General features: G+C 49.4%; 1 protein-coding gene across 1 annotated transcript in view; it reads left to right on the forward strand.

Moving 5' to 3' along the window:
* Positions 1-650: 650 nt before the first annotated feature.
* STAG3 (STAG3 cohesin complex component) overlaps positions 651-17914 on the forward strand; it is a 120748-nt gene continuing 103484 nt past the window's right edge. Inside the window, exons 1-7 of the mRNA XM_084854617.1 lie at positions 651-896; positions 1055-1169; positions 1284-1406; positions 3535-3631; positions 4316-4392; positions 4496-4700; positions 4792-4943. Coding sequence (XP_084710743.1) covers positions 811-896; positions 1055-1169; positions 1284-1406; positions 3535-3631; positions 4316-4392; positions 4496-4700; positions 4792-4943 — 855 coding nt within the window. The 5' untranslated portion in view covers positions 651-810. The remainder of the gene's footprint in view (positions 897-1054; positions 1170-1283; positions 1407-3534; positions 3632-4315; positions 4393-4495; positions 4701-4791; positions 4944-17914) is intronic.

Below are 17914 nucleotides of genomic sequence, written 5' to 3' on the forward strand. Positions count from 1 at the left end.
TGGCTTCAGCCCTGCCGGGCACAGGAATCTTGGAAGCCTCCTTCTGCAGCTGGGGGGCCACCACGGAAAAGGCCCTTCTTCCACGACCGCGTCCCACCTGGTGGGGGCCTTTCCCTGCACCGGAAGCCAGTGAAAGCCAGGCGAGGTCCCAGCGGCGCCCCTTGCAGGCCCGGCCAGCTCCGCCAAGCGCGGCACAGCGGCTCCCGCCGCCTGACAGGGGACGGACACCTGCGCGGCGGAGCCCCACGCAGGGCCTGCGGTCGGTGCGGGCAGCAGCGCCAGCTGGCGCCGGGCCTCCGGGCAGCCCGCGCTGCCTCGAGGGCTGGGGCGGCATCCCCGGCATCCGCGCTCCCCGGCGCCGGCGGGCGCGGCCCCTCCTCCGGCTGAGGCGCGATTGGGACGGCGGGAGGCCGGCGCCGCCGGGGCAGGGCCGGCCGGCCGGCCAGGCGCCGCGAGGCGCACGCCGCAGGCCGGGGGGCCTCCCCGGGCCGGGCCGGAAGGAAGGAAGGAGCCTCCCCGCCCGCGGGCCCGCAGGCCGGGGCGGGGCCGCCCGGGCGGAGGCTGCTCGCTCCCGCCCGCGCCAGGCCGCCGGGGGCGGGCTCGGCCCGCAGGCCGTGGGCGGCCGCTGCCGTCGGGGGCGCGCGTGCGCAGGGCGCCGGCAGCCGCGTGGCGGAGAGGCCTTTCCCGCGCAGCAGCTCGCGGCAGGGAAGGAGCGAGGCCGGCGGCTGAGCCGCAGCAGCGGCGACGCCGTTGCCGCGCTCCTCGGAGCGGGCCGCGCCAGGCCGCCCCCGCTCAGGCCGAGCCGCCGCCATGTCTTCGTCGTCCCCGTCGTCGATGTCGCTGAGGAGGCGGCCCGGCCCGGCCCTTGGGTCGGGGCTCTGTCCGCCGGGCGGCCCGTGAGTCGGCGGGGCGCGGGGCGGCGGGGCGGCGGGGCGCGGCGTCTCGCACGAAGCTTGGCGTCGCTCGGCCGGCCCGGCGCCGCGGCGTCAGAGGCCACCCGGTCCGCCTGCCGGGCTCGGCGCGGTCGGCATCATCTTCCCCTCCCGCCCCCCAGGGACCTCAGCAGCTCGGAAGGGGCGTCGGCGTCGGACAGCGACTTCGAGGCGGCGCTGCTCGGCGAGGGCAGGAAGCGGCGGGCCCGGCGCGGGCCCGGCCCCAGGCGGAGCCCGGTAGGCCCTCCACCCCTCCACCCCCCGGGGGCGCCCCGCGAGAAGGCCGGGGGGCCTCCGCGCCTCCTGCCCGCCCGCCCGCGAGTGACGCCCCCCCTTGTTCTCCCGCCTCAGGTGGGCAAGCGGCGGAGGAAAGGGGCGCCTTTCGCTGTGGCCCCCCGCCCCGCAGGAGCCGGGGAGCGCCCGGAGCCCAGCACCCTCTTCGAGGCGCTGACCGCGGGCAGAAGCGCCATGGAGGTGAGAACGCCCAGGAGGCGCCCGCGCTCGGACTTCTCCCGCTTGGCTCGCGGCGCTAGGTCTGATTCTTTAAGGGAGGCGGTGGCTGGGAGTGATGGGGGCTGTAGTCCCGCACATCTGGAGTGCCCCGGGGCTGGCCAAGGCTGCTCTGGCCTAAGAGCTCCCAGAAGAAAGGCTGGTGCTAGTTCTAAATCTGGAAGGAGGGGAAGGAAGGGCAGAGAAGCCGGCCCAGAGGCCTGCCTCACCCAGGAGGTCCTGGCCGTCATCACGGCTGTGACAAAACAGTCTGCCTTCTGGAGGAGGACTCAGGGCTGCTGTTTCCTTATTTCCTGGGAACAGTTGCGTAGCTTTACCTGCAGGCAGTTCTTCAGCCTCGCCACAGGTAACTAGGCTAGCGGCTCTTTGCATATCTTCTCTAGTGGGCTCACGAGGATTAGAGCTCATGAGAATGATTGATATGGCCGTATCAACAGTTGTCACTTATTATGGAATTGCAGGGAAAAAAGATAACAAAATGGTGGTCTAGAGTTAGATCTAGGGTGCAAGAAGGCAAGGATATTAAGAGATAGGTGTGAATCAGTGATATTTGGGTTTGGGATGAATGTTGGACGGTGAGGTAAGCCACCTCGAGTGCCATTTTTGGGTAGAAAGGCAAGGTACAAATCAGTTAAATAAAGGGTAAGACTTCAGAGAAAAGCCAGGTTTTGAAGAAGTCTTTGGATTGAAGGAGAAAGTAGCGGCACCGGACAAAGGTCCTGGGAGGGAAGAGTAGGCATAAGGGGCCACGGTGGATAAAACAGGAGCGAGGAGGACTTGTGGCCCGCAGCACCTTTAGATCTGGCCCGCTGCTTCTCTTCCTGGGCTCTAGCCCTGCGCATCACCTAGCCTTAGATAGAGAGAAAGATACCTGTTTGCACAAAGGGGGTTGGACTTGATGGCTTTGTAGGCCCTTTCCAACCCTATTATTCTATGATTCTATGGCCACTTTTCTAAGCATGTGTCACACTGGGGAAGGGGATGGTTGCAGCTAGGGAGGGAAGGAAAGCTTAGGAAAACATTTTTCTAGTTGTTGCATGGTGGGGGTGACAGCTGGGAAGGGAAGGGAGAAGACGGGGTTGAGAGATGGAGTGGGAATGATGCTGTGTGTGTGCTTAAGAGAGCGCAGGAAAGTGTATGGTGTGTGTGCATGTGAGAGAGAATGGAGAGATGGGAGTATAGGGTGTGAGAAAGGTTAAAGAGATAATGGATGTGTGTGGATGTGAATACGATGGCTGATCCATCCCACTTTTGGCTTTGGCCACACCCATCACTGACAGGTTATCCCTAAGGGAATGCAGTTTGTGGGAAAGGTTCTCAACCCACTGGAGTGAAACACTGAGTTGCTGAAGAGTACAGGTGACGTTGGGAAATTTTTTTTTGGTTACTTGATTTGTAACCCAAGGAAAATGGCACTCAAGGCTGTTATATTCATAAATAAAATGTGATTAAAATAATAATTAAGCGATGCATAAAAACAGCAATAACAATAGAAACGGCATCCAACCCAATAAACCCTCTTACTTGACAAAAGCCTGCTTGCATAAAAAGGGTTTTGCCTGCCGGTGGAAGAATAACAAAGAGGGAATGAGCCTAGCCTCCCTCGGCAGGGAGTTCCACAGTTTGGGAACAGCCACTGACAAGGCTGTCTCCTGTGTTGCTACCAAACAGCCCTGGAGGTGGCATTATTGAACGAAAGGCCATTCCTGAAGATCCCAGGCAGGTTCATATTGGAGGAAGCAGTCTTTCAGGTAGCCTGGTTCCAAGCTGTGGAGGGAGAAAGTTAATGAAGTGGGATATGTTGATAATAAGATGGGATATATTGAGTCGTATCCAGTGTTAGTGCTATGCAGAGTAGACTCACTGAAATGAATGAGACTTACGTTGGTCATAGCTAATTTAATTCCCATTCATTTCAGTGGGCTTACTGTACATACAACTATCATTGGATGCTACCCATTGGGAAATAAGGGCAGAATTATGGTTGCAGCTGAGACTAAAAATGTGCTCTTGGGAAATCATTGCTGTCTTTTACTTCTCTCTGCATGTACGTGCCTCATTCTTTTCACCGTTCCTCTCCCAACTCCCACAGTCTGTAGTTGATGACTGGCTTGAGAGCTACATGAAAGACAGGGAGTCTGGTTTCCTGGAGTTGTTCAACTTCCTTGTACGCTCCTGTGGCTGCAAAGGTGAGTCTGGTGATATGGAGTGTATGCATGTCTGCGTTCTGTCACTGCAGCTTTCCCTTGTTTCAGCTTCTTCCTAGTTTTAGTCTTCTTCATAAGAAGAGCCCTGCTGAATCAGACCAAGGGTCCATTTGGTCTGACTTTTGTACACAGGTATACTGTTTTTGATACTGGAGGTAATAGATAGCCATCAGGACTAGTAGCCACTGATAGTCTTCTCCTCCAGGAATTTGTCTAGCCCGCATTTAAAGCCATCACAATTCGTGGCCATCACTATGTCTTATGGTAGCAAATTTCATATTTTGATTATGTTCTATGTGAAGAAAACCTTCCTTTTATTTGTCCTGACTCTCCCACTGATGATCTTCACGGGATGACTTTGGGTTCAAGCAGTATGCGAGAGGGAGAAAAATGTCTCCCTATCTGTGTTCTCCACACCATGCATAATTGTGTATACCTCTATCATGTTTCCCCTTACTCGCTTTTTTTCTAAGCTAAACAATCCCAGCTGTTGTATCCTTCTGTCATAGGGAAGTTGCTCCAGCCCTTGATAATTTTAGTTGCCCAGCTTTGGAGGCAGTTTCCTCCCTGGGCCAAGAAACATCTGGCTCTAGGTCTAGATTAAGGCATTTGCTGCATTCGTGTAGTTGCGGGAGATGGACTACCGCTTGCGTTTCCCCCTGGCAGGTGCAGTGACGCTGGAGATGCTCAGAGGTCTCCATAACTCAGAGATCATCCAGCAGCTGACAGAATCCTTTGATGAGGTGAAAGCTGAAGGACTGGGTCCTAGTGAGGTCTTTGTTGTTCTGTCTTGGAGTGAGGGTGGCAGAGACATCACAGTGGACATGGTTGAATCTCCCCCTCCAGGACTCAGCAGACTATCCTCTGTCGCTGAACACCCCGGCTTGGCGACGGTTCCGAGTGGGGTTCTGTGAGCTGATAGCAGTTCTTATGCATCGCACCCAGCATGGTGTTACCTATGATGAATATTTGATGGATAGTCTCATTGCCCTGCTGACGGGCATGTCTGACTCTCAAGTGCGTGCCTTCCGCCACACCAGCACCCTGGCAGGTAGGAGAGTAGTTGGGACTAGTGAAAGAGATGCGGCCCTCCCCGAGAGAGTTTGGGAAGGCCCATGCTGTGGCTCCATCTTCCTCTCTAGCCATGAAGCTGATGACGGGCTTGGTGCGTGTGGCTCTGAGTGTCAGCCTGCAGAAGGACAACAGTCAGCGGCAATATGAGGCTGAGCAGGCCAAGGGACTGAGCCGCCGGGCCCCAGAGAAGCTGGAAGGGCTGCTGGAGCAACGCAAGGAGGTGAGCGGGGGACAAGGTTGCAGCCAAAAGTGCCTTGGCAGATGAAAACAGCTCTATCTCATTCCACACTTTGTTCCCTCTAGTGGCCAGGCAGATGTTTCTGGGAAGTCCATAAACAGAGTAGGATGATCGAGAGAGACACTCTTGACATGATATGCCAAGGGTGGCTGCCATACCATACCAGCCTGTTCTCACGAGAACCCACGCGGGTTGCTCTTTCTCAGTGGAGGAGGGTATCCAGAGAGGGGCTACTTCTTCGACTTGTTCTTCAGGCAGGGCTGTGTCAGCCATTGTGGTCTCTTGATCTTGCATGGGAGGAGGCTGTACCCAGTTCTGCTCCTGTCTTGTTTCTTCCTTTTCCAAGTTAAGTAGTCAGGCTGGGAGGGAACCCTGATGGGTTTTCAACCTTTGGAAGAAGAGGCTTGAACAGTCACCTGTGGTTGCTCTAGTTCTGGACTTCCTGCACTGTGCAAAGGGGTTGGACTGGATTTCTCCCCTTTTTATGATCCTGTGCATTTTCCCTCTAAAGCAGGAATGGGGAACCTGTGGCCCTCCAGCTGCTGGACTAGAACTGCCATCATCTCTGACCATGGGCTGTGTTGCCTGGGGTTGATGGGAGTTGTAGTTCAACAACATCTGGAGGTGCACAGGTTCCCCATCCATGCACAAGAGTACAAGGAGCAAGTTGCTTTTTGCTCAGAGACCAAGGGGGTGTTTTCAAGGGCAAGATGGAGACCCTTTCAGCTTACTTCACAGGCAAAACGTGCATGGCTATGGATTTTTAATGTATGGGGGCCACCATTGAAAAGGCCCTGTCCCTAGCACTGGTCAAACTAATACCTTTTTGGTAGGCTTGCAAGCAGGGCCTCAGGGTGATCATAGGACCTGGGCAGGCTCGATGTGTGTAGGTAGGGCCTCAAATTCTTTCAGGCTTTAAAGACAACTATCAGTACTTTAAATTGGGCTGGCCCTGGAAAATTGGCAACCAGTGCAGTTAATACAAAATAGGTGTTATAGGTTCCAGTTGTCTGGCCCCCCCAAGCAACTGGGTAGCCACATTCCAATCTGTTTTCTTTAGATAGGGTTGTAGTTGGTGAATCACCCTGAGCTGATAAAAGGCATTTATAGCCACCAACGCCACCTTCATCTCTGTTGACAGTGCCAGATCCAGGAGAACCCCCAAGCTGTGAGCTTGGTCTTGCAGGGAGAGTTCTACCCCATCCAGAACCGGTTGTACACCTTCAAGAGCTCAGGAGTCTCAATGTGTGGATGAGACAGTGGTGCAGGGAGGAGGGGTTCAGATTCGTTAGGCATTGGGGAACGTTTTGGGACAAGCCCTGTACGAGAGGAATGGGCTCCAGTTGAACCAAAATGGAACCAGACTGCTGGTGCTAAACATAAAAACAGTGGCAGAGCAACCTTTAAACTAAACTTTGGGGGAAAGCTGACAGGAGCTAGGAAGCATCCAGCTTGGGTTAAATCATCCCAGGAGAATGAAGATGAAAATGTTTTTGATTGCCCAAATGTAGAAGGGGAGGAAATAGACCATGGTAGAACATGATAGCCTCTCCAAGAGGCCTAAGTGCCATAGTAAAAGATGCACACGCCAGAGACATCTGAGGAGAGACACCAAGAATAGGTGTTTCTCTGCAAATGCTAGAGGCCTGCGAGCCAAAATGGGCGAGTTGGAGTGCTTGGTTTTAAAGGAGAACCTGGATGTAGTGGGCATTATGAAAATCTGGTGGAGCAGAGAGAACCAGTGGGATATGGTGATCTTTGGATATAAACTTTACAGGAAGGACAGGGAAGGACGCACTGGAGGACGTATTGCTCTCTATATCAAAGGGAGCACAGTGTTGAGCAGACTAGAACACCTGAAAGGGGTAGACTCTTCCACAGAAGTGCTGTGGGTGACAATACTGGGCTCCAAAACTAATTTATTACTGGGAACATACTATCGTCCCCCAGACCAGAATGCTCAGGGCGACCTTGAGATGGAAAACGAAATCAGGGAGGCCTCCAAACAAGGAAGTGTTGCTATAATGGATGACTTCAATTACCCCCACATTGACTGGCTAAATGCATGTTCCAATCATGACAAAGAGATTAAATTTCTTGGTACCTTAGAACAGTTGGTCATGGAACCGGCTAGAGGGAAAGCGACCTTGGATTTAATCCTAAGTGGTGTTGCCCGGGACCTAGTACAAGATGTAAAAGTTGCTGAGCTACTTGGAAACCGCGACCACGGTGCTATCAGGTATAATATGTATTTAAGTGGAAAATTGCCAAGGAATTCCAGCACAGTCACATTTAACTTCAAAAGAAGAAACCTCTCTAAAACGAAAGAACTGGTGAAAAGGAGATGAAAGGGGGAATCAGGGGGTTAAATACCTTCAAAATGCTTTGAAATTACCAAAACCACTGTAACAGAAGCTCAACTAAAATGTTATACCACAGGTTAGGGAAGGGAGTACCAATGAGCAGCATCAAGGAAGCTATTAGAGGAAAGAAGCCTTCCCTCAGAAAATGGAAGTCTTGCCCAAGTGAAGAAAACGGGAGCACAAGCTTGCGCAAAGATGATGGAAGCAGACAATAAGAGATGCAAATTGCTTGCGTGCCAAACGAGCGCTACGCCTCCTTTCCGCGCCCTCCAGCTGTCATCGCTCCTGGCGTCGGCGTCAAGCATCCAGCAAGCCCCCCCCCCCAGCGCTCTCTCACTGCCAGGGTCACTATCTATCTCAGGAATGCTGACAGGAGGAATCTCTGCCAGCTGCTGTGCCTGTGAGAGATGAGCGCGCTCCTCTCCCACGGATTGCTGTTCCTCCTCAGAATCAGAACTGCTCTGGGGTTCTATGGGCTCAGTTTCCACCCTGACATCACCGGGCCCAGATGGTATCCACCCTAGAGTTCTCAAAGAACTCAAATATGAAATTGCTGATCTTCTAACCAAAATATGTAACATGTCCCTAAGGTCAGCCTCTGTATCAGAGGACTGGAAGATAGTCAATATAACACCAATTTTTAAAAAGGGATCCAGGGGGGATCCGGGAAATGCAGGCCGGTCAGCTTAACGTCTGTTCTGGATAAATTGGTTGAAAGCATTATTAAAGATAAAATTAGTAAGCGTATAGAAGGACAAGCCCTGCTGAAAAAGAATTAACGTGGCTTTTGCAAAGGGAAGTCCTGTCTCACTAACCTTTTAGATTTCTTTGAGAGTGCCAGTAAACGTGTAGACGGGTGATCCGGTAGACATTGTTTATTTGGACTTCCAAAAGGACAACGTTCCTCACCTCAGCAAACTTAGCAGTCATGGACTAAGAGGACAGGGCCTCTATGGATCGCTACCTGCTTAAAGAACAGAAAGCAGAATAGGAATCAATGGTAATTCTCCCAGTGGAGGGAAGTAAATAGTGGGATCCCACAGGGATCTGTATTGGGACCAGTGCTTTTTAGCTTGTTCATAAACGATCTGGAATTAGGATTGAGCAGTGAAGTGGCCAAGTTTGCAGATGACAACAAATTATTTAGGGAGGTTATAACAAAGAGGAATTGTGAAGAGCTCCAAAAGGATTCCTCCAAAGGATTTCTCCCCAAACTCAGATGGGCATCCAAATGGCAAATGCAGTTCAGTGTAAGTAAGTGTAAAGTGATGCATGTTGGGGCAAAAAATCCCAAATTCAAGTATATTATTTATTTCATTTCTATACCGCCCAATAGCCAAGGCTCTCTGGGTGGCTCACAAAAATTAAAACCAAAGAGCATACAAAACAATATAAAATATATAAAACGTTAAAACCACAATATAACAATACAACCAGAATAAAACTTAGCAGCAATGCAAGGATTTAAAATACATTTAAAACAGCAAAGCTAAAAGTCTAGAAAGCTGAAATGGTAAAATGCTTGGGAAAATAAAAAGGTCTTCATCTGGCGCTGGAAAGAATACAATGTAGGTGCCAGGCGAACCTCACTAGGGAGCTCATTCCACAGCTGGGGTGCTACAGCAGAAAAAGCCCTCCTAGTAGCCATCTGCCTCACTTCTTTTGGCAGGGGCTCACAGAGAAGGGCTGCTGAGGATGATCTTAAGGTCTGGGCAGGCACATATGGGAGGAGGCAATCCTTCAGGTAACCTGGCCACAAGCCATTAAGGGCTTTGAATGTTAATACCAGCACTTTGAATTGGGCCCGGAAATGGACTGGCAGGCATTGCAGCTGAAAATGTACTGGTGTAATATACGCTCGTTGGCCAGTCCCTGTTAACAATCTTGCTGCCCTATTTTGGACCAGCTGAAGTCTCCGGACCGTTTTCAAAGGCAGCCCCATATATAACACATTGCAGTAATCCAGACGAGAAGTTACCAGAGCATGGATAACTGTAGCTAGGCTATCTCTGTCCTGATAAGGATGTAGTTGGTATACCAGCCTACGTTGATAAAAAGTGCTCCGTGCCACTGTGGAACCCCATGGCATAATTGCCAAGGAACAGAGCAGTAATCCCTCAGCACCACCTTCTGGAATCAGCCATCCAAGTACAAGCGGAACCACTGCAGTGCAACTCCCAACCCAGACAATAGCCAGTGTTTCAAGGAAGCATGATGTAGTAGTAATGGGAGACTTCAGTCTCCTCGATATTTGTTGGGAGACAACAAAACATGGCCCCTCCAGGAAATTCCTGACTTGTGTGGCAGATAACTTCCTCCTACAGAAAGTGGAGGAAAGAACTAGAGGTTCCCCTTTGGTGAGGGCTCCCAGAGAAGGACCCCTGAGGAAGATCTTAGTGTCTGGGCAGCTACATATGGGAGGAGGTGATCCTTCAGTTAACCTAGCCCCAAGCCATTTAGGGCTTTGAATGTTAATACCAGCACTTTGAATCGGGCCCAGAAATGGACTCATGGTCAGTACAGCTGGAAAAGTAATGGCGTAATGTTATCTCATTGGCCTGTCCCTGTTAACAATCTTGCTGCCCTATTTTGGACTAGCCGAAGTTTCTGGACCGTTTACAAAGGCAGCCCCATGTATAATGCGTTGCAGTAATCCAGACAAGAGGTTATCAGAGCATGGATAACTGTAGCTAGGCTATCTTTGTCCAGATAAGGGTGTAGGTGGTATATCGGCTTAAGCTGATAAAAGGTACTCCATGCCTTTGAGTTCACCTGTGCCTCAGGTGACAGTTCTGGATCCAAGAGCACCCCCAAACTCCAAACCTGATCCTTTAAGGGGAGTGTGACCCCCTCCAGAACAGGTTGAACATCACCTAGCTGGGCAGATGAACCATCCACTAGCAGTACCTCTGTCCCGTCTGGATTGAGTTTCAGTTTATTGGCTCTCATCCAGTCCATTACCATGTCCAGTCACTGATTCAGAACAGCCACTGCCTCACCTGGGTTTGATGAAAAGAGAGGTAGAGCTGGGTGTCATCCGTATATTGATGGCACCTCAGCCCACACCTCCGGATAACCTCCCCCAGCGGTTTCATGTAGATGTTAAAGAGCAGGGGGGATAAAATAGAGCCCTGTGGAACCCCATGGCACAATTGCCAAGGCACAGAGCAATAATCCCCCAGCACCATCTTCTGGAGTTGGCCATCCCAGTAGGAGCGGAACCACTGCAGTGCAGTGCCTCCAACTTTCAACCCAGACAACCTATCCAGAAGGATACCATGGTTAATGGTAACAAAAGCTGCTGAGAGGTCCAGGAGAATCAGCAGGGTCGCACTCCCCCTGTCTCTCTCCCAGCAGAAGTCATCCCACAGGGCGACCAAGGCAGTTTCCGTTCCAAAACCAGGCCTGAAGCCCGATGGAAATGGATCTAGATAATCCGTTTCATTCAAGTGGACCTGGAGCTGTCCTGCAACCACCCGCTCAAGCACCTTGCCCAGGAAGGGGATGTTGGCCACCGGTCTATAGTTAATGACCTCTGCATCCAGGTTAGGCTTTTTCAGGAGTGGCCAGATTACTGCCTCTTTTAAAGCAGCCAGCACCACTCCCTCCCTCTGTTGCAGAGCACAGAGTCAGAGAGACCACGGAGTGAAGGAAAAAGAGTTTTTCTTTATTTAACACGCGGGCTTTATGGCTGGACTCACTTCCAAAGAGCCAAAAGCCCCGATTTACATCAGCAGATTGTTTTTATAGATATTTTGACACATAGGAAATGGCTCCTCCTCTCCCTCCCGTGTGGGGTTGCAGTCCTCAACATTTCTTCTCCTAGCACCATTGTTTATAATACAAGAAATGGGTTATAGGGTAGCCATGATAAGCAGAGAACAGCAGAGAACATGATATACAACTCTATGACCTTAGCCTTTGTTGACAAGATAAGAAATTCCTGTGTCTCGTCAGCTTACAAACATATATTTCAGAGAGCAAGAGCTCAGCAAGAACATGAAGCATGAGACTGCATGAGGCTACTTAGTCTGACCCCTCTTCTAACTACTGGAAGGATGGATGAGAAAACTATCTGGGCCCCAAAGTTCTTGAGTTTCCTTCCCAAAGCTTCAAAGTCTGACGTGATCTCTTCGTAGCTCCGCTTGGCGCTATCATTTGTTCCCACATGGATGAGAAGAAAGGGATACCTGTCAGTGGGCTTTATGAGTGCAGGCAACCTTTCAGTCACGTCTCTAATCTGTCCTCCCGGGAGACAACATACCTGGTGAGTCCACGGGTCTTCGCGACATACTTGGGTCTCGATCCCACGCAGCAAGGAGTCTCCCACTACTACCACTCTTCTCTTCTTGTTGTTGTAGGCCTGGGTTTCATCGCCTCTGTTTGACTGACCTTTAGCCTCTTGCTCACTCTCATGCAGGTTCCCCTGTGATTCTTCCTCTGCAGGCTGTCCTCCAGTCTCATCTGCAAGTACCTGGAATCGGTTCCACAGCTCCACCGCTTCCACTGGTGCAGAGTGGCGTCTAGTTCTTCTTCTCCTAACTGTCACCGTTTTCCAAGGAGTATCCTCTACTCCATTTTTCTTCACCTCAGCATTTCCCACTGCCTCATCTTGCTGTTGCTCTTCAAGCTTCTGGTCTGCCCTTTGCTGCTGTAGTTCCCCCATTCTGTCCAAGAACTCTTCGTGTTCTCTTATTCCCCAGAGGGTTGACAGTCGCCGCTCCAGTCCACTTACTTTTTCCTCCAGCAGCGTGATCAACTTGCACTTGTTGCAGGTGTAGGCCATGTTGTTCTCAGGCAAGAAAACAAACATTGCACACACCTTGCAGGTCACCACCACTGGAGAGTCTTGTCCTTCCATAGCCTCTTTTCCCTTTTTGTGTCTAGCTTTGTGATTGTTCTAGACTAGCCTGTGCCTGCTCCTCTACTCAGTAGAAGTTAAAAGCAGAGTCCCACTGGTGTGGAAGTGTGTGTTACAAGACAAATAAATGAAAAAAAAATTAAAAAAAAATGTTAGGGGCCTCCCCCTTGACCTCCCCTGCCGAACTCCCCTGGCCAACTCCTGTTTGCTCCCCCTGTTCGCTCGCTCTCTGGGAGCTTGCCTGCTTCTGTAGTCCCTGGACCAGCTGGAGCAGCTTGCTCTGCTCTGCTCTGCTCAGCTGGGAGGCGGGAAACAGACTGAAGCTTCCCGCCCAGTCAGCTGCTGGGATTACTCAGGCCACACCCCTCCAATTCAGTTGGAGCTCTCAGAAGCTCCTGGTGAGCTCACAGCCAGTCAGAAGGATAAAGGGCAGCGCCCTGGGCTTCCTGCAACCCACTTACCTCTTAGCCTCTGTCTCCTTTGTCTCCTTTGTCTCTTCAACCACTGCAACTCCCCTGGCCAACTCCTGTTTGCTCCCCCTGTTCGCTCGCTCTGTTCGCTCGCTCTCTGGGAGCTTGCCTGCTTCTGTAGTCCCTGGACCAGCTGGAGCAGCTTGCTCTGCTCTGCTCTGCTCAGCTGGGAGGCGGGAAACAGACTCACATAGAGTGTCACATAGAGGAAGGCCGGGATCTCTTCTCGATCTTCCCAGAGTGCAGGACATGGAATCATGGGCTCAAGTGACAGGAAGCCGTATTCCGGCTGAACATCAGGAAAAACGTCCTGACTGTCAGAGCAATACAAAGATGGAACCAATTATGGAACCAACGATGGAACCAATTACAGCCATCTGTCAGGGATGCTTTGACTTGGATTTCTGTGTTGAGCAGGGGTTTGGACTCGATGGTCATACGCTCCTTCCAACCCAACTATTCTATGATTCCATGATCTATATTCTACCTGTTCAAATATTGAAAGCCTTGTAAGGTCCTCAACCCATTTCATTGTAGGAGATGAGTGTTTATTCATCCTATGTTGCAATATCAGTCTTTTAGTTGTCAAAAGGGCTTGGATATTCCATTTATGCTGACCATTTGTTAATTTTTATGAAGCAGGTAAATAATTTAAAAGTGTGTAGCAGCCTAAGCTGGTAAGGTGCAGCCCTGGAGACTCTTGGGCTTCCCCAGTTAGCAAAGAGTCCAGGAGAATTCCCAGACTACGGGCTTGGGCTTTTAGGGGGAATGCAACCCCATCTAAGACCTATTGTCAACCTCCACCCAGAATAGTTTTTTTCCCAACCTACAGTCTTATCTGGAGTATGTTTCACCTTGTTTACCCTCCTCTACCTCAAATGGAGGTATCAAAGGGATGATACCACCCTAACGGCAGAAAGCGAAGAGGATCTAAAGAGCCTGTTGTTGAGGGTGAAAGAGGAGAGTGCAAAAGCTGGTTTGAAACTCAACATTAAAAAAATGAAGATCATGGCATCTGGCCCCATCACTTCCTGGCATATGGAAGGGGAAGAAATGGAAGCAGTGACAGATTTTATTTTCTTGGGCTCCAAGATCACCGCAGACGGTGACTGTAGCCATGAAATTAAAAGACGCTTGCTCCTTGGGAGGAAAGCTATGGCAAACCTAGACAGCATAGTAAGAAGCAGAGACATCACCTTGCCGACAAAGGTCCGTCTAATCAAAGCTGTGGTTTTCCCAGTCGTAACATATGGCTGTGAGAGCTGGACTATAAGGAAGGCTGAGTGCAGGAGAATTGATGCTTTTGAACTTTGGTGATGGAGAAGACTCTTAAGAGTCCCTTGGACTGCAGTGAGGTCAAATCAGTCCATCCTAAAGGAAATCAACCCTGACTGCTCATTGGAAGGACAGATACTGAAGCTGAAGCTCAAATATTTTGGCTACCTAATGTGAAGAGAAAACTCCCTGGAAAAGACCCTGATGCTGGGAAAGATTGAAAGCAAAAGGAGAAGGGGACGGCAGAGGATGAGATGGCCAAATAGCATCACCGATGCAATGAATATGAACTTGAGCACACCCCGGGAGAGAGCGCAGGACAGGAAGGCCTGGTGTGCTATGGTCCATGGGGTCACGAAGAGTCGGACACGACTTAATGACTGAATAACAACAACAGATGTTTTAAATAAAAATGAAATATAATCATCAGGACTAGTAGCCATTGATAATCTCCATGAATTTTTCTAATCACTTTTTAAAACCATCCAGGTTTGTGGCCATTACTACATATTGTGGCAGCTAAATCCAAAGTTTACCAATGCACTGTGTGAAGAAGCATTTCCTTTTATCTGTTCTGAAGCTCACACCACTCAGCTTCATAGAATAATCCCGAATTCTCTTACTTTGGGACAGGGAGAAGAACATATCCCTATCTACTTTTTCCGCACCGTACATAATTTCATACATCCCATTTTACTTGCCTTTTTTCTAATCTCAAAAGCCTGAAACGTAGTAGATATTACTCATAGGGGAATTACTCCAGCCTCTTCTTTGATCATTTGTGTTGCACTTTTCTGCATTGTATACAACTCTACAATATGCTTTTTTAGGTGCAGTGATCAGAACTGTACACAATGTTCCATGTGTGGACGCACCATAGATTAGAATAAGGTAAGTATGATATTGGTGGTTTTACTTTCTTAATTCCTTTCGTAATTATGCCTAACGTGGAATTGACGTTTTTCACAGCAGCCACACCCGTGGGTGACATTTTTATTAAGCTGTCCACCACAACTCCAAGATTTCTGATCCCATTTTTTGATCAGGGAACCTCCCTTGTGGACTGTGGGAATGCTGTGGACATCATATGCCTCGACTTCAGCAAAGCTTTCGACAAAGTGCCCCATGATATCCTGATTAGCAAACTAGCTCAAAGTGGGCTAGATGAAACAACGATCCGGTGGATTCACAGTTGGCTACTGAATCGGACTCCAAGAGAGCTTATCAATGGGACCTTCTCAGACTGAGGAGAGGTAACGAGTGGGGTACCGCAGGGCTCAGTCCTGGGGCCAGTGCTCTTCCACATTTTTATAAATGACTTGGAGGAGGAGGTGCAGGGAATGCTGATCACATTTGCAGATGACACAAAATTGGGCGGGATACCTAATACCCTGGAAGACAGAAACAGAATTCAGAGTGATCTTGATAGACTGGAGTGCTGGGCAGAAAACAATAGAATGAAATTTAATAAGGACAAACGCCAAGTTCTGCACCTAGGAAAAAGAACCCAAATGCACAGTTACAAGATGGAGAATACATGGCTTAACAACACTACAAGCAAGAAGGTTCTTGGAATTGTTGTCGATCACAAGCTGAATATGAGCCAACAATGTGATGTGGCTGCAAAAAAGGCTAATGCTCTTTTGGGCTCCATTAATAGAAGCATAGCTTCCAAATCCTGGGAAGTAGTAGCCCCTCTCTACTCAGCATCAGGCCTCATCTGTTTTACTGTGCAGTTCTGGGCACCACACTTTAAGAAGGATGCGGACAAGCTGGAGAGGTTTCTGAGAAGGGCAAGGAAGATGATCAGGGGAGTGGAAACAAAGCCCTATGAAGAGAGACTGAAAGAACTGGGCATTTTTACCAATGCGAAGAGAAGACTGTGGGGAGATATTGTTGCAGAACACAGAGTCAGAGAGACCACGGAGTGAAGGAAAAAGAGTTTTTCTTTATTTAATGCGCGGGCTTTATGGCTGGAATCACCTCCAAAGAGCCAAAAGCCCCGATTTACATCAGCACATTGTTTTTATAGATATTGTGACACATAGGTAATGGCTCCTCCTCTCCCTCCCGGGTGGGTTTGCAGTCCTCAACATTTCTTCTCCTAGCACCATTGTTTATAATACAAGAAATGGGTTATAGGGTAGCCATGATAAGCAGAGAACAGCAGAGAACATGATATACATATCACTATGACCTTAGCCTTGGTGACAAGTTAAGAGATTCTTGCGTCTCGTCAGCTTACAAACATATATTTCAGAGAGCAAGAGCTCAGCAAGAACATGAAGCATGAGACTGCATGAGGCTACTTAGTCTGACCCCCGATATGGCTGCTACATTCCCCCCTTAAATGCATAATTTTATTACAGTTATAGCATTTCTGATGAGCGAATGCTCATAATAGTCTGCAAAGCACAATACAAAACTTTTTATGACATATCACTTAACCTCCTGTTGGGCTATTAGAGCGTAGAGGGCGGCAGTTTTATTAGCCGAGACATAAAACAGATTGGTTAAACAGCGCATAAAACAAGGAATGCAAAGGCATAACAGTATCTCTATGAACAACACTGGTAGAATTAGGATGAACAATGCTTTAAGCCAGCTAAGATTTGGGAGCCAAGAGGTTAACCAATTTAGCCAACTGTTTTGCCCCATTGTTATGTCAGCCACTATATGGTGCAGATTGTTGATCTGTTCATCTACAGCATTACTATTATCAGTTAAATTAAAACAGCAAAGCTTTTGGTGCGTCTCACAACCCAGATGATGAAGAAGGAAGACGTAATCTATACCAGCTCGATTTTCTAGAACAGCACCTCTTAGATCACGCAACTCTTTATTTAATAATGACAATGCTCGTGAGGTGGCATTTATGCTCTTGGCCAAGCTGCAAGCTAACCGGTCGATTTCTAGACCATCAGCCAAGGCTAGACCTGGAACTCCAACTAACGATACTGCCAGTGCCAGTTTTTCTGAGTCAGACTATAGCTGTAGGTGGCTATTACAATTTTTAGTTAGTTGGAGTGCTCTAGGCTGCCGTCGACGGATTTTCTTTGGCCACGGGGGAAGAATTGGCACCAGGCGGCTAAGGCAACATGGGTGGTTATCAGACAAGTTGGCTGGAATGAATGACCAGGTACGGGAACCACAGGTCCAAAACCATCTATGAGGCAGAAGTATATGTGCATAATTAAAAGATACGTTTTGAATTTCATTACAGTGGAAGGGGGGGCCAGGGATAGCTTTACATTTCCCAGAAGATTTTTTACAATTATTTGTGCACAAGTGGCATTTGTTCCAGCTACGATGGGAGTACGTAGACTGAACTCTGTAGGGGGTAAGATTTTCGTAACTATGCCCCAGTCAGAATTTTGGGAATAAGTCAAGTTTATATTAAAATTGCTTAACATAGTCTCGTTTTGAATTTTTTCAGGATGCTTACAGACAGGTATTAGGCAAGAGCTAATAAGCCTGTTCGCAGGTATATCCCTTGGTAAACAAAAATGTTTTATTCCAGTGATGTTAGCTAGGTGAAGCCAGTAATTATCAGCGAATCGCTGGGACAGACTTTCTCCTTCAGGGGCAGACCCCCCTTTTTCGCACCTTATTGAGGAACTATAATACAACACCACTAACACTACAACATGCATATTTGATCTTCTTTGGGATCTGACCGTACGCTGGGCAGCTATTCACCTGGCTAGCTGCAGTAGGGTCCAGTCCCCTTCTTCAATTTTCCCCAGTTGCAGGTCTGACCGTACGCAGGGTGGACAATCTCCCGGTGTGCCCACAGTAAGGTCTAGCCTGAGTCTTCTTACTGCTTTTTCAGAATAATTTTTAAAGGATTTTCAGGATTTCTGGTCACAGTCCACTCCCCCCCCCTCGCTCTCTTGACTCGTGACTGATGTATCCAGGGTTTAACTTCAGCTACTTTCACAGCTGTGGGGGTGGAAAGTATAACAGTTTTTGGCCCTTTCCATC

Source organism: Heloderma suspectum, chromosome 4, assembly GCF_057233095.1.
Source record: "Heloderma suspectum isolate Gila_16-S chromosome 4, 16-S_ref, whole genome shotgun sequence".
NCBI classification, from domain to species: domain Eukaryota; kingdom Metazoa; phylum Chordata; class Lepidosauria; order Squamata; family Helodermatidae; genus Heloderma; species Heloderma suspectum.